At 26.4% G+C, this 24282-nt stretch overlaps 4 protein-coding genes across 5 annotated transcripts in view; 1 reads left to right on the forward strand and 3 right to left on the reverse strand.

The window, feature by feature from the left end:
* Nucleotides 1-520: 520 nt before the first annotated feature.
* Nucleotides 521-10704, reverse strand: LOC103579359 (F-actin-uncapping protein LRRC16A). 2 transcript variants are annotated; one of them, XM_008560722.3, is made up of 10 exons: nucleotides 10245-10704; nucleotides 10064-10161; nucleotides 9924-9974; nucleotides 6173-8947; nucleotides 5326-5467; nucleotides 4989-5238; nucleotides 3973-4733; nucleotides 3671-3913; nucleotides 3265-3329; nucleotides 521-2746 (listed from the first exon to the last, which is right to left on the reverse strand). In XM_008560722.3, the coding sequence occupies exons 1-10, from the start codon at nucleotides 10279-10281 to the stop codon at nucleotides 2636-2638; spliced, it is 4533 nt and encodes a 1510-aa protein (XP_008558944.1). In that variant the 5' UTR covers nucleotides 10282-10704; the 3' UTR covers nucleotides 521-2635. The 2 variants fall into 2 exon arrangements, with proteins under 2 accessions (XP_008558944.1, XP_053595070.1); XM_053739095.1 differs by lacking the exon at nucleotides 3265-3329 and having other exon boundaries at nucleotides 2641-2746.
* A 1041-nt stretch (nucleotides 10705-11745) lies between these two features.
* Nucleotides 11746-14102, forward strand: LOC103579358 (enoyl-CoA delta isomerase 1, mitochondrial). The gene is made up of 5 exons (XM_008560721.3): nucleotides 11746-12030; nucleotides 12343-12614; nucleotides 12679-12857; nucleotides 13611-13732; nucleotides 13813-14102. The coding sequence occupies exons 1-5, from the start codon at nucleotides 11919-11921 to the stop codon at nucleotides 13974-13976; spliced, it is 849 nt and encodes a 282-aa protein (XP_008558943.1). The 5' UTR covers nucleotides 11746-11918; the 3' UTR covers nucleotides 13977-14102.
* Nucleotides 14103-14141: 39 nt separating this feature from the next.
* Nucleotides 14142-18046, reverse strand: LOC103579531 (dynein regulatory complex subunit 3-like). Its single transcript, XM_053739580.1, has 8 exons — nucleotides 17848-18046; nucleotides 17316-17599; nucleotides 17075-17247; nucleotides 16835-16992; nucleotides 15633-15783; nucleotides 15090-15552; nucleotides 14349-14425; nucleotides 14142-14277 (listed from the first exon to the last, which is right to left on the reverse strand). The coding sequence occupies exons 1-8, from the start codon at nucleotides 18044-18046 to the stop codon at nucleotides 14142-14144; spliced, it is 1641 nt and encodes a 546-aa protein (XP_053595555.1).
* Nucleotides 18047-19700: 1654 nt separating this feature from the next.
* The window catches only part of LOC103579357 (PH and SEC7 domain-containing protein), a 54093-nt gene continuing 49511 nt past the window's right edge, over nucleotides 19701-24282 (reverse strand). Inside the window, exon 14 of the mRNA XM_014444653.2 lies at nucleotides 19701-19879. Coding sequence (XP_014300139.1) covers nucleotides 19861-19879 — 19 coding nt within the window. The 3' untranslated portion in view covers nucleotides 19701-19860. The remainder of the gene's footprint in view (nucleotides 19880-24282) is intronic.

A 24282-nucleotide genomic window follows, 5' to 3' on the forward strand; every position in this document is an offset into this window, starting at 1 on the left:
AAATAAAAACAAAATTATTCATCTTCAATTCAACTTTTTTTTTAAATTTAAAATAAAGAGTCAGAAACTGGGACAGTGTCATTAACTAGACCCTTTACCTCAGACATATTATTATTTTTGAAGACTTTTTTACGACTTTACGACACATGTCATTAACTAAAATTCGTCTCTTATTTAATTAATAATTTAATAAATCCATGATTAAATTAAAAAAAAATATTAATGTGTTCAGAAATGTTTTTTTTTTAATTTATTAATTTATATTGAGTGATTTAATCTCACTCCAATCAAAAGTGAGCGGGTATAAGGGCTTTTATTGTAATTCCGATAAAAAAAAGTTCAGAATGGTATTATTTCGAAAATTGATATCGAACATTCTTAATTACTCATTAAAATAATTAATAATTGTAATGACAAATAATTCTTAACAACAGAAAATATTATCATATGATTTATTGATTATAGATCTCTTCTATACTAATTAATGTAATTATCATAAAGTAATAATGAACTTGTCATTATAAAATACAAAAACTCGTTGACAAAAATAAGTGACATTAAAAAATAGAAAAAAAAATACATTATATTATTTACATAAATAAAAATAAATTCATCAATGACATTGACATTATAAATAATTAAGTAAAAATCTTAAAACAATTAATTAATTAATTTATTATATTAAAAAATAAAAAATCATTGTAAATAATTAAAAGTTGATTGTAATATTTAAAATTTGTTCATAATAAATGGACCCGTTTTTACGCTATCCAAGTCTTTTGCGATTTTACAAATAAATAGATTTAAAAACAAGTACAATAAATGCTAAATGTGTATAATTATAATACAAATTTTTTAAAAAATGAGACTTAATAATTTTGCGGGAACTTTTTGGCACAACAACGATCCCGCTTTTATTTTTATAACTTTTTTTTTTTGTTTTTGTTCTGTTACTTTAGTTTCTTTTATTGTTAATAAATACATTAATATTAAATACGTAAATTAAAATCTCATTAAAAGAAAATAATTAATCAGTGCAGCTAAGATTTATTTACGTTTATCATAAACTGCTTATTATATTGAAACAATTGACTCGATTCCACCGTATTTTTATTATTTACGCTTAAAATAATATCAATAATAATAATGCTTGAAAATTTATATCGTGTATATTATTATGTACATGTTATATTAAATATCATGAACGCATGTAATGTATAATAATATTTTATTAATTTTACTAAATGTATTAATAAAATTAACGTAACATCATCTCGTGTAAAAAATTTCTGAGTCGTTTATTTTAAACTTTTAAACCTGACAATGACCGACTTCTTTTACCCTTAAATGCATGCTTTTCATTTGAAAAAAATTATGTGTAGTAAAAAGTGTTTCACTCATAAAAATAAGTTTTACAAATAAATAAACTGTAAATCTACATTACTGTGCATTTAAAAGACGTCTGTTCTCGATGCACAGGTGACGTTTGTTTTTAATGCAAAGGCGGATATTCAGTCATTAGAATATTATGTAGGCTGTGTCCTACAATATGAATTTAAGGGCCAATGTCAACTGTTTATAAATTCAATTTATTTCACATTTTTTTAAAACCTTAACAGAGGACTAGAAATTTATTTCCAAAAATACAAACTCGTTGAGGAGATTTTTTTTTAAATTCTCATTTATTCTACGACTGCAATAAAGATATTTTCGTTTTTTTTCCCCTTAAGAGTTAAACAATTTTTAAACTTTTGTAAGAGACTCAATACTTGATCAGAGAACTAGTACCCGATCACTTCATGTATTTTTATATTTATATTTACTAAATTTTATTAAATATAAATTTACAAATTCATAGAGAAATCGGGTACTAGTTTCCTGATTAAGTACAAAGTCTATTACCCAATCAGAGAACTAGTACTATATTGTACTCTTTGATATTTTTTAAGACTTTGCATTAAAAATGATAAATTTTTAATTTTTTTCTCTATCACACTCAAGTCGATGAACGTTACTATCCTCGTTGCACTTGCGCAGTAAATGGAAACTTTGTCCACGTTCTTAATTTTGTGTTTAGAAGATGCGTTTGAGAGAAAAGCTTTGATGAAAATTACTATAGACCCTTCTCTAAATTGATTTGTTGTTTGAATTATCAAAAATTTAAAAAAAGTTAGTCATCAGGTTTTGAAGTTTAAAAGAGTCGACTCTTTAAAATATATTTTTTCACGGAATACTTGTATATAATTTGTTAACTATTATTTATTTGTTTTGTTTTAATTGCAATTAAAAGTCCCATATCATTCATACATTTATATTCACTACAATATTAAATATTATTAATTACTTATTATAATAATATTGCAATTATGAATTTAAACTTTTTTTTATAGTTAGGATTTGTCATAATAATTAAAACAAAAACAAAAAAACAATAATAATAATAACAATTATTTAGTAATCAGATTTTAAGAGCGCAGCTGCATGGAAGATTGACTAGGCTTGTAGTTTAATAAAACCCGCCGTTTTATAAAATTGATCAATTAAAAATTATTTATAGACGTCGTTTTTTTTTGCTTGCAAATGGCACAGATGCAAAAATTATGGAATGTAAGTTTCTACTGATAAAATATATGTGTCAAACATCAACAACATCATTGTCATAATTGAAATTTGAATCGCGTAAAAATGATGTTCGTCTAAGCTTAAAATTAATCCGGTTGTCTTCATCCTTTTTCGGTACTTGCTCCTGTAAGTAATTTTATTATTGATTATAAATTTACAAACATTTATGGTAATATATCTTTTAGTTGCTGGAGTATGAAATTTTCATGACATGGAAATAATAAATAAATTTTTAAAATAAACAGAACAAAATTAAATAAAATTCTGAGAGAGAGTAGATTACTATGGATACCGACTTAAAAAATTACGTTATAAATGGATTCAAGTACAGAATCTTAAACTAATCGACGAAGTTTCTACAGAAGTTTTTTTGATAGTAAATCTCAACATTTAAATTCAATCTAGTGTTTTGCACCAAGTTTTCATGTACAAGACTCTGAGGCCGTAATGTCAAGGAGTAACGGCTGGATGGGTTATCCTAATGCTTTATTAAAGAACTAACGTAGTGGCTGTAGATTTCTTGTTCATATTAACAATTAATGAATTAAGAAAGTAATGGGATTTAATTATAACCGATATGGAAAAATTGTGAAATGTAGATAGCGTAAATAAATAAATAAAACAAACAAACAAAAAAAATACCTTGTTTACTGTACGATCAACAGATCGATGAAGTACTGATCTCCATGCAATGGGTATGGATTCCTCTAAAATAATATAAAAGAAAACAAATAGCAAAATAATATTTAAATAAAAATGAAAGATGAAAGCGAGGAGTACTAATAAAAAATAATTTAAATAATAGAAATTTTTAAATATATGTATGGAGGGTAGATGTAACACTTTTGGCCACTTTAGAGTCAGATTTGGACAGGAAAAATTAAAGGCCACAGTGGCCCCACTTTTTAAAAATTTTCAATGACAGCTGTCATAATGGAATTTAAATTTTATCCTCTTTCATAAATTAAAATCAAGTATCAAATGTCCAAAATGGAGCAGTGGCCACTTGCTACTCTACCCTAATTCAACAAAATAATTTTCCAAGTACCGTTTTCTTTACGATCTGTTTTTCCTTTATTCAAACTTGCGGCAAGCTCTCTAACAGATCGTTTTTCAACAGTGCTACTACTTAACGAGCTCGCAGTACTACTTGCTGAAAGTGTAGGCGGTAAAGAAGCCGGTCCACTAACTCCACTGTCAGTTGATTCATCCAGTGCATCACCTGAGTCTGGAGTATTTCCTGCCGATGTATTTGGACTCGAACCGTCACTTAATAAATTATTAAATTCACCTGAATAATAAAAATAAATTAATCATTAATTTAAAATGCAATTAAAAAAAAAAAAATACCTGATTTTCTATCCCCAGTCATGCTCCATGGTCGTGGTTTTGGTGCAGTAGCTGGTGGCAAAGGTTTACTACTTCTCACAGTATTAATACTTGAACTACTTCTAGACTGTTCCCCACTAAGATTATAATTTATTTTATTTGAGGCTTTAAAAGAACTAGCATTAGATTGCTGCTTATTTTGATCATTGGACGGACAAATTTCCGAGTGTGTTGTATTTAATGCGCTTCGAGTTTCTTGGATAGATGATGAAATCGATCGGAATTTATTCGTCGGCTGGCTGCTTATTAATTTTTCGTTGTCTATAGAGGTACTTAAAATACTACTGCCGTGGCTTCTAATTGATGATTTATGATTATCACCCGCTGCAATAGCATCCGGTGATATTTCGGGAGTATCATTGCTCGATACTTCACGTGACAGACGCGTAGTTGGTGTTGACAGAGGGCTTCCAGATGTTGATACCGTATGAATTCCTCGGATTTTTCGAGAGTCCGGTTCTTGAGACTGTGAATTTTCAGCAGCGCTTCGACGTGCTAGTGGTGAAGCAGTTAATGGCGTATCGCCTTGTGAACGACGACCAGCAAGCGGAGAAAACTTTTCAAAATTATCACTAGACCGTGAACGAGGTGTAGGCTCAAGAAGAGTCTTAAGAATAGGCGAACTGCAACCGTGAGGTTTTTTATCTGTATCCGGTTGAAAACTACGTTGGCTTGTTAATGATAAATTAGGACTACCGTCAGTCGGAAATGTATGCAAAGAACTGTAAAATAAATATATATTAATTTTTAATTATTCCCTGATAGCCGTTGGCGGAAAATTAACGTCAATTAACAGCGGCAGCTAGACGTCAAGTTGGCCGCAAAATTTGGAAATTTGGTGGCAAAAGTTGGCAATCATAAGTTGCCTTCAATGCAAAAACTAGAGTTGTCGACAAGTTGGTCGCAAACTAATGAATACCAACTTTTTGACGAGTAACTCATGCTATCAGGGTTAATAATAATTATTTATTTATTACCTATCATCGCTAGTTGGAGAAATAAGTGGAGTTGTTGGTGTAGTAGGTCGAAAAAATATATCAAGACCTTCTCCAAGACCTAGAGAACCTCTTGGTACGTCTGTGCGTAACATAGGTCGTGACGGAGCACGAGTTTTTGTTCTTCGTGGTCGAGATTTAACGAGATGCTGCAATTGTTGTCCCGTATTATTAGGAAGCTCGGATATTGAATCCAATGATTCAGTCAATGAATGTTCATTTTCTGAAATGGCTAAATAAAATAATATTGAGTTGTTTTTTATTATTTAAAATTATCAATTGGTATTTATTTTTTGAATAAATAAATAAATGAAATTACTTTCAGTATTGTCTTTTGGTAAACTAGGCAGTAAATCTGGAATGTCATCAGCTGAAAGTCCTTCAACGGAATCGACCACTGACTTTGGACGTAATTTTCTTCCGTGCAAATTTTTCCGTTTATTGGATAAGTGTGGGGTGGCCTAAATAAATAATTAAAATTATGAATATTAATTTATAAATAATATAGTACAGACAAAACAAACTTACTCGTTAACAATAATAATTAATCAAGCATTTTATTATTTACTTACGAGATTTAAATAATCCAACTTCTGTTAGCGTTATACAGAAAAATAAATAATTTAATAAATTACAGATAACAAACTCTGGTCAGAAAGTTGGTGTCAATTAGTTGCAATCAACATGATGACAACTCCAGTCTTAGTAACGACTTAAAGTTGTTATATTTTTTCTGATAATTCAAATTTTTGTCAGAGAAAACTAGAATTCAGACATGAATCTACGTGTTAAATAAAAATTTAACATTTAAAAGCTGCTCAGAATTTTATCGAGTAATTTTTAAAAATTTTCAATTACAAATCAATCGATAGTTTTCAAATTATTCGATTTTATCGCACGCCCCTGATTACAAATTTACCATCAATATAACGTCAACTTTAGCCACCAACTTTTTCAGAGTTGACATCCAGTTGTCAACATGGAAATTAAAAAATGCGTCAAATTTCATGACTTTGAAGTTAGCAATTAAAAATTTTCAAATTTTTTTTAATAAACATGTAGAAAATTTAAAAAACTATAAGTGAAATTTTTTCAAATATTTTTTTTTATAACTTATCGTTTTTAAAAAAATTGTAAATCAAGAAAATAAAAAAATATAAAATTACCATAGGAGATTGATCATCCGACGGATGTTGAGAATTAATTGAGCTGCCAATAAATAAGTCCGAAGGTATTGCATACTCATGCGCCATGTCGGAATCTTGGTACGAATCTCTTTTAATTTTATCAGGATGATCGACAGCAGAAATTTTATTAGCGAGCCCGTAGCTGCCATTGTCAGAACTGATGGCAATGCTCATGCTTCCTCCTATCCCAATGACACTGCCACTGCTCGTTGAACTGACACTCGGTCGCAAAACATCTGGCGTGCTGCAGCGTGTCCTATCATGACTGTCTCCTATCAAAGTTTTATAACTCCGCGACAGCGACTCAATAACTTCGTCAGTTATCCTATCAGAAATATGAGCAGCAACCGCGAGATTAAGTTCATTTATTCTGTTGACAATATCAGTACCCGCTTGCTCGACGATTGCGCTGTGAATAAATTCACCAGTTAATTGATTTTTCCCTCTGCAGACATTACGCAGATCATCCTCAACAGATATCGGCTCGCTTTCATCACCGCGAATTACTGTCTGTGACATGACCGTAGGGCAGTGATCATTCGCACACTTGATGATAGCTTCTAATGAGTCTTGCAAGTAATCCGTTACATTTTTATACAAACTATCAGCTATTTCTTTAAGTTTCACTTCTATAGGATTATTTTCATCCCGTCGTTGCAGAACTTCATGAAGCCGCGGTAACAATTGTTTTGAATTATCAGCATCTTGGATTAAACCGGTCGCATGATTTATGTCATTGTTTGCATCACAACTTTCAGCAGCTAGGGTTTTAATAGTATCCTGAGTTTGTACGACTAATCTATCAACAACTTGCTGGGTTGAACTTAACAAGAAACCCTGCTGGAGTCTAAATGCCTGACCTGGACTATATTTACAAGGCGTGACATTTCTCTGAAGCATATCTTGAATTTTTTTAGCCAGTTGTTCAGCTTTTTCTGCAGATATTTTCATACAGGGTTGGAGATCGTAAATCGGAAAGGGCATATGCCGGACACTGTAATTTTTTTCAAGAGCATGGACAATATCTGAGTATCCTTGTAGTGTTATATTATTTTTATCATAAATTATTGTCTTGAGATGATTATTTATTTGCAGAGCTTTTGCTAGCAGACGTGCGCCAGGATCTCCTATTTGATTACCGCTGATATCGAGCGTATGAAGACACGTATTACTTCCTAGAGCATTTATTAGGCTGTAGAGATCACTTTTAAGTCGGGAGTCTGGTATATAAAGTGACTGCAAAACACAGTCGTCTTCTTGTATCATTTGCACCAGAGCGTCCATCACGACAGCGATATTTTTAGTCTTCATACCGACGGTATTTCTTCCCATGTATAAATGTTTAAGTGATTTATTTTTACCAATCGCGGTGATAACTTGAGCTAAGTCAACGTCCATATTACTGTCGGAGATATCAAGTGAAGCGAGACAACGCACACCATGAATACATGATTCGAGCACATGTGCTCCCAATGATCCTAAATTATTACCGCTCATATCCAATTCAAGGCCAACGGTACTCTCGTTGCATGCAAGACCTAGTAGGAGATGTTTCAATGCTTCCAGTGGTAGTTTGCAGTACGAAATATTTAAATACTTTAGCGACAAGGTCGCCGTAAAAAATTGTTTAAAACTAGGAGGTATTTCTTTGGTTTTTTTACTTGTAAATGAATTCCGTGCTACGTTTAAATGGACTAGATTGGTAGCACAGCCACGTAGTAAAGCACCGAATAAACACTCTAGTGTTGTATCTGTGCCAGCAAGATCTAGATGAGTTAGACTGTTGGGTTGAGCCAGAAAATTACAGAGATTATTGATGTCATCTTTTAAGGTATTTTCTGATAAATTTAAATAACGTAAACTAGTTGGCATACTGCGATTTAAACTTAACGCGTGAGCTATTTGTGCAATTCCTTTACCCGTTAATCCGCAATGGGATAGATTTAGTTTTTGCATACCTTTAGGTAATTTACAGATACCTGGACTACCGCTTAGGTGACTGCCTTGGGTTAATTTAGCGACGATAGCACACAAGCTTACGGCTCCTTTATCCTCGATCATGTTATTTGATAAATCAATAGTGTGCAATACTGTGTTACTATTAGCTATAAGTGCGAGTGATAGTTTGTGCGCAAAATCCCATTTCAGGCCTAGATTGTCTAAATAAATTTCTTGGAGAGAAAGAGATCGGCGTACGACGTGGAGTAAACGTTCGAGGCACTCATGGCTCAGTTTTAAATGGGACACTCGTAATTTTGTAAACCAGGTATTGTACTCCAATGCGGATATTATTGGTACCAAATCTTTTTGCTCCAAGTGATCAAAGTCACGGAGATTTAATTCTCTGGTGTCGTGTGATAAATAAATAGTATCTACGTCCCATGTTACCTCTTCACGATATTGAACACAATGTAAATCACACATGCAGGCATATTGGGTTGAAAAACCACCACAAGGCCCAGTTGTTCTTGTTGCTTCGGTACTACGTGCCAATTCACTGCCGCGAATACTCTGCAATCTGCTAGCCGGTATCACGTCTATTTTACGTATCACGTAATTTAATGGTACTGTCGGAAATATATTTCGTATGGCTGTGTGCAATGCTTCGATCATTGCGTCTACTTCTGTTGTGTCTGTACCGCCTACACCTGTTGTTGTAAAGTTGTAAGTTCTTTCCCCGGCTGTTAGACATAGTTGGTTTGATCTTCTTGATTCGACTGATGTTATTTCTAAATAATGGAAGTGACAATCAATCTGAAATTTATTAAAATTATTATTAATAATATTTTTATTATACCAGCATTGAAACTCAAAGTTTCAGTGTCTAGAGACAGTCAAAATGGCAAAAAAAAAAAAAATTAGTAACGGAAGTGAAGTCCAGCTCCGTTTGACGGGAGGTCATTCCTTTACCCTTTTGAGTAGACGCGACTTCCCGGATGATAATCGAAAAATATAATCAAATGACTAAGGGTGAACATTAACCGGATTCTGATAAATTTTTTGTAAAAATAAGCCAGTGGTAGTGGGGAGAGACGAGTCACCTCAAAAAAAGTCTTAATGCTGTAAGCAGGATAACTTATAACTGTCTCATCTGAAATCAAAAAACCAAAGATTTCTTTAGTACATAAGTTTATCTTGGATTTGAAAGGATTTTTTTTTCAATAACTTCTTATTTTTTAATTAAACAAAAGGAAGAATTTTTGGCAAAAATCAGAGTTTTTTGATTGCACCTTTACCAAAAATTAAAAAATGAATATTTTGTTTATTCCTGCGTTCAAATCCATCAAACTTATGTACTAAAGAAATCTTTTTAGTTTTTTGATTTCAGACGAAGCAGTCATGAATTATCCTGCCTACGACATGGAGACTTTTTTTTAAAGTGACTTGTCTCTCCCTACTACCACTGGCTTATTTTTTCATATTTTTTTATGAAAATTTAGCAGAATATTCTTGGAATGATGCTTAATCACGTCACAAATTTTTAGAATTTTAATAAAGAAGCTACTCTGAAAAAAAAAATCACAAAAATATGCTTGTTTATGTATCCCACCCCTTTTCCCCTTTCCTTCTGACTGGTTGCTGTCACTGAAACTTTGAGTTCCAATGCACGTAACTCAAGATAAAATACGATTTCAAACTGCGGGTGATGTTAGTCAACCACCCTTGTCTAAAATCATTTTGCTTCATCCCATATCACACAATACACTATTTTTTAAAATAAATTACTCACTCTGGTTGGTACTTTTGCAGTTAACAAAAAAAGTCGACAAGGAGAAAAAACCTTCAATTAAAAATAAATAGATTATTATTATTATATTAAATATATATGATCATTTACAATATACTTAAAAAGTATTAATTTAAAATTACCAAAACCCGGTTTTCCTGCTTGTCTGGTTTCGTCTCGAGCTTAACAACATTTTTTAATAAAATTTTTACATGTTTACCAAGTAAAGATTTTACCGATTCTAAAACAATTTAAATATTTTAGTATTCAACTCAAAATCAATATAAATATCGAAAAAAAAAATAGGTTAATAATATATGTTACCATTCAAATCTTTAGTGAGTTGGGATCGAGTTGACATGTTGTAACAGTTTAACTTTTAAAATTTATAATTCGAAATAACATTGACATTTCTAATATATATAAATGGCACGTATATGCTTTTATTGAAAAACATTCCGATAAGTTGATTGTACATGACAGATTGCACCTTTATTCAGATGAATAATTGCTGGAGATGAAAATTTATCGGCAGCCATGTTGTAAAATAGTTGCCCGCGACAAGTGAATTCAATGTTAAAAAAATTAATTTATGTTGTTTATTATTGTTAATTCATAATGACCTAATTTATTACAGTGGTTTAGATTTTAAATAAATAAACAAGGCACAAGTTTTTAAAATACCCTCTGGAAACTGACAATCAATTAACAAACACACGGTAAAAGTTCACTGACAATTTTCCCACATTGCAGAGTCGACGTACGGCGACTCATCGATGGGTAACATCTAAGTAAATATATGTAATAACATCCTAAGGGTAACATTCCATGTAGCGCGTTTTGTTTCCAATGAAATTATCAACTGTTATTATTATTCTGTGATGATAAACCACCGGAATACAATGGAATTTATCTGCATTCATTTTTTTTATATTAATTATTTATTTTTGTCCTATTGTTATTTAATATATTTTTTTTTTTTATTAATAGTCGAGTTTGAATTTTTTATCTTACGAATTCATCGTTTGTTCATCATCATCATCAAGAATACTAATGATCTTAAAGTTAAATGAGTGTGAAAGTAGCAGACGAGATATTTTATAAATTTTAAATTAAAAAAAAGGCGCGTACTGATTTTTTGTTTAGAATTGTTTAATTTTTATTCCTTATATTTTATTTATTTCAAGAATTTAAAAATTTACAACTGTCACATTCACTCATAAGTTAGTAAACAATTAACAATTAGGATTTTTTTTTCATAAATCAATTAATTAATTAAAAAAAAGAAACTAAAAATATGCATGTGTAGAAAATTAAAAAAGCTACAGGTGTAATTATTTTAAATACTTTTTTTTATAATTTATTGTTTCTTAGAAAATCCAAAAATTATTAGACGGCTAACTTTAGTATCATAGAATAATATGTCATTTTTTTGAGTCCAGTAAAAGTTAAGTTCAGTAATTTAAAAATTTATGGAATAAAATTTCAAATTTTAAATTAATAAAATAAATTTAGTTTCAGGTAATTAAATATTTTTATCAAGTAATTTTTAGTGACTGAAATCAGTAGACAGCTGACAGTTTTGTTAGTAAATAAAAAATTAAATACTAAATAAATGATTAGTTTTTTGAAAATTCTTCTCAGTGTATTTTTACATAATTGTTTTTTTTTTAATTTTTATTATATTAGCGCGGCAAAATGGAAATTTTTAAAAATAAAAATGTATGCAATTTATTTACATTAATTAATAAGTGAGTACTTTAATTTTAAAAGATATCTTATCATATATATATGACATTAAATTCAATTCCACATTCCATGTTCAAAAGTTGCATCTTGTTTGTTGATGTCATATCTCTGTCTCAACTCTTTCTCTCAATCCGATCTACTTTTTGTTAATTTTATTTTACATTCATTATATTTATAGACTGTAATTTCTGTACTTTGACCAGTTTATTTTAACAATATTCATAACGAGTATTTATTTTTCATATAATTATGCATCTGTTTACCAGAAAAGTTTTAAAATTCGGATTAATACAACAAATATCAAAAAGAAATTACTCAGCTGCTGGGACTTTAATCAATGTAACAAAAAACGATGCAACAAGTAAATAATTATTTTTTTTTTTTTTCAATTCAACAATTTATTTCCTAATTTTTTTTTTAATTCCTTTATATTTTTTGATAACAACTAGAAAAATTTTTTTTAAAATCTCGTCGAAATTTTCCTTTTTTCAATTAATGCTTTAACTTTTTTTTAATTCATTAATTAATTAAATTTTAATTCGCTAATATTGAAAGTCACTGCATATTTTAAAAAAATGGGGACACTGTCTGTGAATGCCCTTAAAAAAATATAAACATAATATATAAATTATGAATAATTTATATATATATTAAAAATTAAAATTAATTTCAGATACAAGTATCTTATCATTGGCAAGGCCACCAGTTAATGGCCTCAACCTTGAATTACTTACTGACTTCAATGATTCCTTGAATAAAATAGTTAAAGATGGTAGTAAAGGTGTCATTATTACGTCATCTTTACCAACAATATTTTCGGGTGGCTTAGATATCATGGAAATGTATAAACCGGATATGAAAAGAGCCAGACAATTTTGGGAACAATTGCAAGAAACTTGGTTTACTCTTTATAGTTTGAGTATACCAACTGCTGCAGCAATAAACGTATGATGATATATATATTTATTAAGATTAATACTAGTCTTTTGGTATAAAAAATTAATTGTAGGGATCGAGTCCAGCTGGAGGCTGTTTAACTGCAATGAGTTGCGAATATCGAGTATTTGTTGATGGTAAACATGCTATTGGATTAAATGAAACAAAACTTGGTATCGTAGCACCTTCGTGGTTTAGAGAAATTTATATATCAACAATCGGATATCGACAAGCAGAACTAGCGTTACTGCAGTAAGTACTCTATCAAAAAAAATCGATGTGGGAATTTAGCTTAGATTACCATATGGTTTCTTATAGAAATTCAGAAATTCAAATTCCTGCATGAATTTTTTGTATAGAAATTCAGATACTCATAGTTTCCTTTGTGAATTTCCTACATGGAAATGTAGGTATTCATAATTTCCCATATGAATTTCCTATATAGGAATTCAGGTATCGATATTTTCCTATGTGGATTCTCTACATGGAAATCCAGGTATTCATAGTTTCATTCCCATATAGATTTCCTACATAGGAATCCGGGTATTCATAATTTTCCACATGAATATCCTACATGGGAATTCAGGTATCCATATTTTCCTGTGTAGATTCCCTATATGGAAATTCAGGTATTCACAGTTTCCCATATAAATTTCCGACATAGGAATCCGGGTATTCATAGTTTCCCACATGAATTTCCTATATGAAAATCCAGGTATTCAAGTTCCTGTATGTATTTCTTATGTAGGAATTCAAATACCCATAGTTTCCTAAGTGCATTTCTTACATGGAAATCCAAATACCACAGTTTCCTACATAAGAACTCAGATACTCATACTTTCTTACATGAATTCCTATATACATCCATAATTTTCTATATGGATTTCTACGGATTCCTATACAAGATCCTACATGGATTTTTTTAATAGGGAAATTAATAATAAAATATTATTAACCAATAAATTATTAAATAAATTTATCATAAAAGTTATCTATTAATTATAGAGGTACCCTATTTTTACCAAAACAAGCACTCGAAATCGGTTTGGTTGATGAACTTGCTGCTGATAAAGACGAAGCAATTTCAAAATGCCAAAAATATATTGACTCATATGCTCGTATCCCTGGTAAGGATGAATAAAAAATAATTTAATCAAGTAATTAAATAATATATTAATTAAATTTTAAATTTTATTTATTAATTCAGCCGTAGGCAGATACGCAACCAAAATGGATTTTAGAAGTGAGTTAATCGAGCGACTGAAAAAAAATCGTGAGGCAGATACTTCACGATTTTTGAATTTTATTTCTCAGCCTAAAGTACAAATTGCACTTGAAGCATATATCAAAAGTTTGAAAGAAAAAAAATAATTTTAAAAAATTATTAATTGTTATAGTTATGGTAATTTTTATAAAAATGAAATTTAATATTTTGTATAGATATATCGTTGACTTTTGTACCTTTTTTTATAAAGTGAGTTATAAATATTTTGTATATTTTAAAAATAAAGAAATTATTTACATTTAAAACGTATGTTATCCTTCAAGAGCAGCAGCAACATCTAGAGCAAATGAGTCATTAATGTAAAAGTGATTATGCATTTGTTCTCGTTGAAACTGCAAAAAATGGGAGATTTCTAGTATCCGTTGGCGGTGACGAATATTTTCTTGCCTTTAAATATATAAAGAAATGAACAATTATATTAAATATAATTTATCTACAGTTTGATGAATTGAACTTACGTGATAAAATTATTTAATAATTCTTCAAGCCAAAGATTTATTCGTTCAATTATACTGTCTTCACGATTATCAACTGTCTGGTATAATAAATATAAGTTAATAAATTTTTTATTTATGAAAATAAATATATTGTAAGCTTTTAAAATATATCGCGTTACTAATTCCAAAAGGACATATTTTTATTTGTCTCTTTGGCTTTAGGGAGCTTCCTAGAGCCAAAAAAGAGGATAATTTTTTAATGCCAATTGTTTTGGAGACTTTTTTTTAACTCAAAATTACACGGGTCAAAAAAAAAATCTTTGAAAAAATTGCACCTCTAGCTTTTTAAATTTCCTACATGTGCATATTTTTAGTTTTTGTTTTTTTGCAATTGATTTGTCGAAATCAAAAAATCAAAATCAAAAAGTTGTTAATTGTCTGCTGATTTCAGGATCACAGTTAGCCGAGATCTAATAATTTTTTTTTTGTGTACCAAATATTGGATTGGCAATGAAAAAAAAGTCATACGCCCTATTAGCTTTAGAGAACTTCCTGTAGTCAATAGGACGTAAAAAAAGTGTCCTTTTGAAATTAAGGCTGGGCCATACTTAAAAAATTTTCAAATTTCAAATTACTATGAATTTATTAATTATCACAGAAATTTTTTTAACTTTCAAAAAAATGTATAAGATGAACTTCCTCCTCTTAAATACGATAATTTTTTCGGTACAGCTCAGCCTCAACGCGATATTATTTGCTGACCTGTATGTGAATATCATGAGAAGCGATTAAAGTATTATTCAAAATATCAACGTCACCACAAATATTAACAAGATGTGAAGGCATAATTGATTCATCAACACTAGCTATGTAATTATTAATAACAACATTGATTGCGCCGCGATATTCAAGTAAAATATCACGCATTTGAGAAAACGTTTTACGAACAAATTCTACAAATGAATCTTTTAAATCAGTCATATTTATTTTAAATATTTCATAAATGTCCTCTATTTGTTCGTGCAAAACAACATGGCTGTACATGAGTTTTGTCCACATATTTGATAAGCTTTCATTGAATTCCTTAGCGAGTTCTTGAGCTTTAATCATTTTAACGTCAATTTTGATATCCTCATTTGATAATTCGTTATCTACTGACTGAGCCATTAAGCTGTCAAACTTTTTAAAGATTTCATTTCTTTCTATTTTTATAGTCTCTATTGTTCTTAAAAATATATGAAAGCGAGATTAATTTATGATTGAATTGAAAATATAGTAGAGTAATATATAAGAGTAATAACTTACTGTCTTGCTTCATCACGGACAGTTTCTCGAGCTTTTTCGACAACTGAATTGAATTCCTCATTCTCTTTAACTCTTAGAGAATGTTGATCTATTCCAAATTTATACAATTCGTGACAAACTATCGAAAATTTTTGTTTACATTCTTCGAAGACTTGAAAAGTTTCGTCATTTATATTTTTAAGTACATTACCATCTATCAAAAAAATAAAGATTTGAATTTTTAGTGTTTCTGTGTTAAAAACGGTGTTAAATTTTTTTATTGATTATTTAGTGTTAAATCGAGGCATTTCAGTGTTACTTTAAAATTTTAAATCGATCTACTATTTAACAGTTTAAAAGTGTTACTTAGTATGAGAATTAAAAATATCAACATTTATTAAGAGTTACTTTAAAATTAACACGAAATTTATGGTAAAAAGTAAATCGATAGTCGCGGAAGAATTATTATAAAAATGAAAGTAAAATCGACATTTTATAAATGTTAATTTAACTTAAAAAATTTTTTCATTAATATATTTAATTTACCATTTACTAAAAGCTGGAATTTTTATCATACTAATAAAAAATATTTAGTTATAATTTCGAATTATTTAATGTAATGTTAAAATTATTTTTTCGCTAATTAAAAATGTGTTTTTGTTTTTTTAAAATAAATTAATTGATTTACTATTTGCAACTGCTATTAAACATTACGTGATTTTTTAAAAATCTTGAGTCTAATAAAAAGATTGTTTACTATCAAACAATAGTTTAATGTTAAATAATAATTGTTGTGACTTTGATAATCTCAAAATAATATATAAATTATCTTTACTGAATATCCATCCTACAAAAATAAAATATGAAAGTTAACATTTTTTTTGTCGCCAGACATTTTAAAAGTGTTAAATTAACTTCTCGTATTACCGGAATTTCGTGCTGAGATTTTAACCCAAATTTTGTGTTTAAATTCCCCCAAATTGTGTTAAGAAATAACACAAGTATGTGGACTGTTTTTAACACCGATTATGTTGATTTTAACACAATATTTTTTACTGTGTAATAGCTTCCAAACATCTCAAAGCTTCAAAATCTAAATTTTTTGAAAATCGGACCGCAGTAACTATTTTTTTTTAAATTTTAAACTTTCATAGCGGGAAGTAAAAAAAATACTTATCTAACTTAAATATATAAAAGAACTATTGGTAAAATTTAAGGAATACCTTCGTCATATTTGAAAATTAGTTCAAAAAATTCATCCCCATCTAGCTGGTCAACGAAACACAATAAATCGTTAGCCATTTTTTTTCCTAAAGCAAATTGTCTACTTATTTCATTTTTTACAATCGCTTCTTCTTCTTCGACTTTAAAAATAGCTTGTCTACAAAATTGTTTATTAAAATTATAACATTAATTACCAAGTTTAATAAAAAAGAATAAATATAAAGTAGACAAGAGCTTACTGATACATTTGAGTGCAACTATTTCGTTTATCATCACTTATTAGTACATATGAAAAATAAATAACCTGGGGTAAAAATGCCACAAGATAATCATTATAATTTTCTTTTTTAGTACAAGGATTTCCTGTCATGTTTATGCTCCGTAAATATTTGAACTTTCTAAGATATAAAACCTAAAAAAAAAATAATTTATATTTAATTAAACAAAAATAATATTTTTTATTAAAATAATTTTACATACGTGGTCCCATTCATCAATTTTGTTATTAGCGATACTAAAAATTTTAAGATTTATCAAATCATCAATATTTTCAATATCATTTATTTTATTTCCAGTGAGAATAAGAATTTCTAATTTTATTAAATGATTCAAATTTTCCATTTTTGTAATACGATTAAATGAAAGATCAAGCTCTTGAAGTTTTATCAAAGCATCCAGATTTTCAATTTTATCAATAATATTATGTGACAATGTGAGTTTTGTCAAATTTTTCATTATCCAAAGATGATCAATTTTCAAAATCTCTAAATTATTTAATTTAAATAACAATTAAATTTTATTATATGAACAAAAATATTAAATGAATGTGAATTTAACAGACGAGACATTTTATGAAATTTAAATAAATAAATTTAAAAAAAGGCGCGTACTGATTTTTTATTTAAAATTTTAAAATTTTTATTCAGAAATTTCATTTATGTATTCAAAAATTTTTAAAATTCCCGCCTGTCAGTAACATTACACTCATATATTTAATAAGATAACAAATTACTTGAAAATTCTATGCGTATTTCAGTGACTTCATCCAGTTTAACTCCATCTTGACGAAAAAGTCGACCACGTTCACCTTTCGGCGCTTGTTCGATAATTAAATTTACGAGGCTATTATAATTTATAACACCAGGTACATCTTCAATTGGAGTTAAACAATCATTCGTACTTAGATTTTTATTATCATTCAATTTTGACATTGCATTTGAATTTGTAATTCATAATACATAGACATTTATTAATATACTATATTGTACTAGTAAACAGCAGGTGTCAAAATAAATTTGAACCGGTATCGTAGCAACCAAATTGTAATTACCTGATATATGTATATATGTATATTAAATAAAAACATTATAGATGAAAAAAAAAATTAAAGTCATTCTCAGGCAGTGTTCTATTTAAAATTTTTGGTTTTCAATTTTTGAGACCGAATTCAAATTTCAACAATTAATTAAAAAAAAAAAAATTAAAACTTTGATTAAAAAAGACAATTTCACTGAGATATAGATTAAAATAAAATTACTTACAGTTGAAATTAATTAGAGTTGAAAGAAATTTGGGAAATAAATTTCAGTAAAGTCTTCTTGTAAATTTCAAAATTCGAATTTTCAAATTTTAGCGGCTAAAATTTATTTAAAAAATTTTTTTAAACTCCGAATTGATAGCAATTCCCAAGTAGCACCGAGTCAACTTTAAGATGTCTTTTAAAAGGACAAGACAAATTTTTCTTTAATTAAAGTTTTAATTTTTTTTTATTATTATTTATAAAAATGTATAACTTTATATTCTTCATATATATCACGTTACTAATTCTAAAAGCATTTAAATTATTATACGCTCTTCTGGTTTTAGAAAGCTTTCTAAAACTAATAGGACGTTCGATTTTTTTTTATTAAAAAAAAAAAAAACTAAAAAAGAAAATAATATTTTAAGTACTCAGAAGTCATAAAACAATTAATTTAAAAATTACATCATTTTTATTAACTTGAATGAAACTCGTATTTACATTAATTCACATAATAATAAAAAAAAATCAATTTAATTATTCTGCAAGATAATCACTTAATTTTGATTGAGTAATTCCACTTTAATAATCTCCACGTAAATAACGATTATAATGATTTTTAATAATAATTAAGTACATGTATTTTCTAGCGTTATTTTAGAATCCTTGTCTTAAGCTTCCATAGAAAATACAGACTCAACCCAGACTCAATACAGACTCGGTGCTCGATATTGAAAAAAATATTAAAACTAAAAGGACGTACGATTTTTTTTTTATTAAAAAAAAAAAAAAACTAAAAACGAAAATAATATTTTAAGTACTCACAAGTCAAAAAACAATTAATTTAAACATTACATCATTTTTATTAACTTGAATAAAACTTGTATTTACAGTAATTCACATAATAATAATAAAAAATAAATCAATTTATTTATTCTGCAAGATAATCACTTAATTTTGATTAAGTAATTACACTTTAATAATCTCCATGTAAATAATAATTATAGTGATTTTTAATAATAATCAAGTACATGTATTTATATCATTAGCTATTTTTTTAAATACAAAACAAAATATAACTAATAAAAAAAAAAAAAAAAAAAAAAAAAAAAAAAAAATACAATCATACATTTTTTGTAGTAATAAATATTTAAATGCAACATTTCTTTGGCTTTTTTTGAATTATAATTAATTAGTTAAATATTCTATACTTTTTTAATAATTAACACTTTTAAATACTTAAGAGGTAATACTTTATATATATATATATATATATATATATATATATATATATATATATATATATATATATATTAAGTAGTTAAGAATTACTTTTTTTTCTACTGTACTGAGTTAATTTTCATTTAATTTTAGTTTTTTTTTATTAGGGTCCTTTATTATAAATATTTTTTTTTCCTATATTTTATTAGAGTTTTTTTTCTAAATTATTCATATATATTTTTATATCGTCGTATATAATATCCACTTGATTCGATGAATGATACTTCACGTCGTCTCGTCGTCCCTGTGTGCATGCAACAAATTAATTTGAATCTATTATTTTCATTTTTTTAAATTTAAAAAGTTTTCACTAAAATTTAAATTAACATGCATTGGATACTTTTAAGTTTAAAAAAAATTGTATTCGCTTTATAATACAATCGAATTAATTCGACTGCAATAGATTTTAATGTAAAATTTTTATGATAATTTTGTGACAGTAAATTATGACTGTATTATTTTTTTTTATTTACTTTGTTTTTAAAAAAATCTTTTTCTGATTTTGTAAAAAGTAATTGGTGTTTTAAAAACAATTAAAAAATTATACTATTGAAAATTTTTTCTTCCATGGCTTCAAAGTCTTGAAATTCTTCTGATTCCACAGTTTTAATTTAAATGAAAATTACAAATATTAACAATTTTTTGAATTAAAATCCTGAATTTAACAATGACAATAAAGTTAGCAGACATTTGAAAATTTTTGGATTCTTTTTAACACAAAAATAAATCTTAAAAAAATATTTTGAAAAATTGCACGTATAGTTTATGAAATTTCCGACATGTGCATTTTTTTAGAAATATTTTTTTTTATTATTTATCTGTTAAAACAAATTTTTTTTTAATTTCAAATGTCTGCTAATTTTACTATCATAAGTTAACAGACAATTAAAAATTTTAGAAAAAAAAAAAAAAATAACTAAAAATATGCACTTGTAGAAAATTTAAAAAGCTATATGTGTAATTTTTTGAAATATTTTTTTTTTCAAAATTCATCTTAAAAAAAAAAAAATCAAATTATTAGACGTCGGTTAATTGCAGTATTTTTTTTTTATTACCAAAAATTTTTGGTGTCTGATAATTTTACAAAATTTGATTATTTATTATTATAATTATTAATCCATAAGTAAATATAATCATGCGCATATTAATGATCATGCAAAAAGTGAGTGCACAGAAAAAGAATGTGATGAAAAATCAGGAAAAGAAAATAAATAAAACCAAATTCAAAAAGATTTATCATGCAATTTAATATAAAAATACATTTAAAATAAATAATAACAACTACTAATTAAATAAATACATACATACTTCAATTTGTTATTTATTATTAATTATAATATGTATATTAAATATATAAATTAAAGGGAAAGCTAAAAAATATTTAATTAAAATTTTTCAGACATTTTATTTTTGCCTTTTTAGCTTCATAAGATTTATAATAATTATTATACATATACAAATACATATATAATAATTATTAACCATCATTATATATATTATCCACATATATTACAGCTTTATATACAAGGATTTCCTATACACTAAATGTTTTATGTTTTATTAATTAACTTTGTTATTTTTATTATCTCAATTTCTCTCATCATTTAATTCTACTTTTTTTTTAAATTTAATTTCTATTTTAACAGTCGTCCATTCACACTCGATTAACTAATTTAATAATTAACTAATCTATTAATTAATTAATTCCTTTAACGTTTCTTAATTATTTAGTATAAATTTAAAATGTATAAATAATTTATAAATTGGGAGACTGCTTCGAAGACTTAATTTTTAATTAATTAATTAAATAATTAATCAACTTTAATAATAAATTAATTAAAAATTTCTATTGCGACTAGTGTTTTTTTTTAAATTAATAATAATAAAAATTGTTAATTAATTATAATTATAATTAACTGTCAAAGTTTATTAGTTTTGATTATCTTTTCATGTTAATTAATTTAAATAAAATTAATTGTTTCTTTAATTAAAAATTAATTTTCAATAATTAGTAATTAATGTTTAATTATTTAATTAAATTTATAAATATCAACTATTTAATTTTTTGAGTCATATATTTATATATATTTTTTTAATTATTAATAATAATAATTTATTATAAATAATTTTTTTTAATTAGTATATAAATCTACTCAGCAATTCACTTTAATAATTATTTAATTTAAGTAAATTACTAGTTTTTAATAATAATAATTATAATAATGATAATAATAATATGCGTAATACTGCAACAAAGTTGTAAACAATTATTATAAAATACTACGTTACTAAATTTCATTATTTCTTTCATTTAAATCTCAGTTCAAATATCCGTTCAATGCAAGAGCACTAGGATTATTTTTTATATTTATTATATTATGTATTATATATATTGTATATCATATATGTGTTCATCAGTACTATCACTGTTAAATAAAACTTAAATAATTGTGATGGAAATAAATTTAAAAAATTTTGGACGTAATTTTGTGGAAAAAAAAAATTTCTTGTTAATTTAAATTTAAATATTTTTAGAAATTTATGAGATAAAAACCCAATTATTAATGTACCAATTACTGACACTTTTTTTCATACTTTTTCTCAAAATAGATGACAGTTTTTATATTTATTTTCATATATTTAAAGAAGATGATCCTGAAGTTGACAATTAAAAATTTTTGATTTGTTTTTCATTATCAATTCAAAAAAAAAAAAAAAAAAAAACTAAAAATATGCACATGTAGAGAATAAAAAAAATTACAAGTGCAATTTTTAAAAATATTTTTTTAATTATTATTTATGGTTTTGGAAAGAAACTAAAAAGTTATTAGACGTCAGCTAACTTGTGTGTGAATGTAGAAGATGAGACAAATTTCAAATTGCAAATAAACGAATTAAATGATTAAAAATATGAAAATTAAAAAAAATGCACATCTATATTTTCAAATTCTATAAATGCGTATTTTTTAATTTTATTCGATTTTTATCTAATTTGCTTATTTCAAAATTTTGAAAATTGATAATTGTCAACTACATTAACATTCATAGCTAACCAGTATCATACATACGTGATCCGTAAGATTTTTATAAATATACTGGAGTATAAATTTTGAATACTTTTATTTTTCATTTCTATTTAATTAAAATTAAATTAGACAATTAAAAAATTTTAATTAAAATATTTAATTATGATAAATATTAATAGCAAAATTTAATTTTGAAACTGGCATCACTTTTAAATTTTTATATTTTTATGGTGAGAAATAAATATATAAATGATTGGCAAAAATTTATATAGTTTATAATTGTACTGATATTTTAAAAATTTTTTTTATATTAATATATAATTTATTTATTCAAGGACATTCTCAAACAATACCCCCACCACTACTTTTTAAAAAATTTAATTCAAATTTTCGATTCCGCGCGTTTTCATCCCGCCACAAAATATCTCTGACAAAATATCCTCTTTGTCGGGGATATTTTGTCCGTAGGATATTTTGTCGCGGAATGAAAACGCGCGTTACCAAATTTTCAGTCATCAGATCCAGATTAATCTTCTTAAAGATTAGAAGTCATGTCAATAATTGGTAAATTTTTTTTAATTAAAAAGTAAGATATTTAATTGACAGTAAAAAAAATTGACACTTAATAAAGGCGTCGAATAAAAAAAATAAACTGTGGAAAAAATAAATCTATTGATAAAATTATAAATTATCAAGTTCTACAAACTTTGTATGGTGTAAATAATTGGGCCTTTTTACTTGCTAATTATAATTGTAAAGTAATTTAGTATGTAATTATTTTATTTCATATTTTTTTCTTCAACAATCGATATAGTTTCCATTAAAATTTTTTACTTATGTCCATAACAGTAAGTTTTATTTCTTTTGTCAACTTATGGTTGTTTTAAATTCTTACCTGACAGTCGCTTAATTTTTTATTATTTTTAAGTAATTAGGGTACTACTCATTAATATTAACAACTTTATAGTTATTATGCTAAGTAAAACTAAATAATAAATTAATCTCGGCGGGAAATCTCAGTCTTAAATTTATTTGAATGTTAAAATTTATTTTCACCATTTTCGCGCCACTATTTAAAAGTTTAAAAAACTATCAAACGATCGTAATCGTCTAATACATCTGCAGTAAATTAATAAAGCTGAGTTTCCCGCCTGTAAAATGAAATTTAAATAAAAATTTTAAAGTTCATTCAATAAATTTAGTTATTAATTTTTTTTTTATTTTAAAAAATTAAATTTTAAAAATTTTAATATTACAAAATTTCTTATAATCAAATTTAAATAAATTTACCGCTAATTTATCAACATAATTATATTCTAAATAACCAAAATTTTAATATAAAAAATTAATTATTTACAAACAATTAAATTTGAAAAAATAAAATTTTAAAACCTGAACTAGATAAATATTCAATTTAAAAATTAATGAGTAGTAATAATTAATTTTTAAAAATTTACCGGCTATTTTTTATTAATTATAAAACATATAAAGATATAAACTACATGTTTACATACTTCCGAGTTGTTTGAACTTTATTTCTTTGGCCTTAATAATATAATTAATACCAATTACTATATTAATTAATCACTAGTTAATCAAATATTAATATTAATTAATAAAT

The sequence above is a fragment of the Microplitis demolitor genome, chromosome 5 (genome assembly GCF_026212275.2).
Source record: "Microplitis demolitor isolate Queensland-Clemson2020A chromosome 5, iyMicDemo2.1a, whole genome shotgun sequence".
Taxonomy (NCBI): domain Eukaryota; kingdom Metazoa; phylum Arthropoda; class Insecta; order Hymenoptera; family Braconidae; genus Microplitis; species Microplitis demolitor.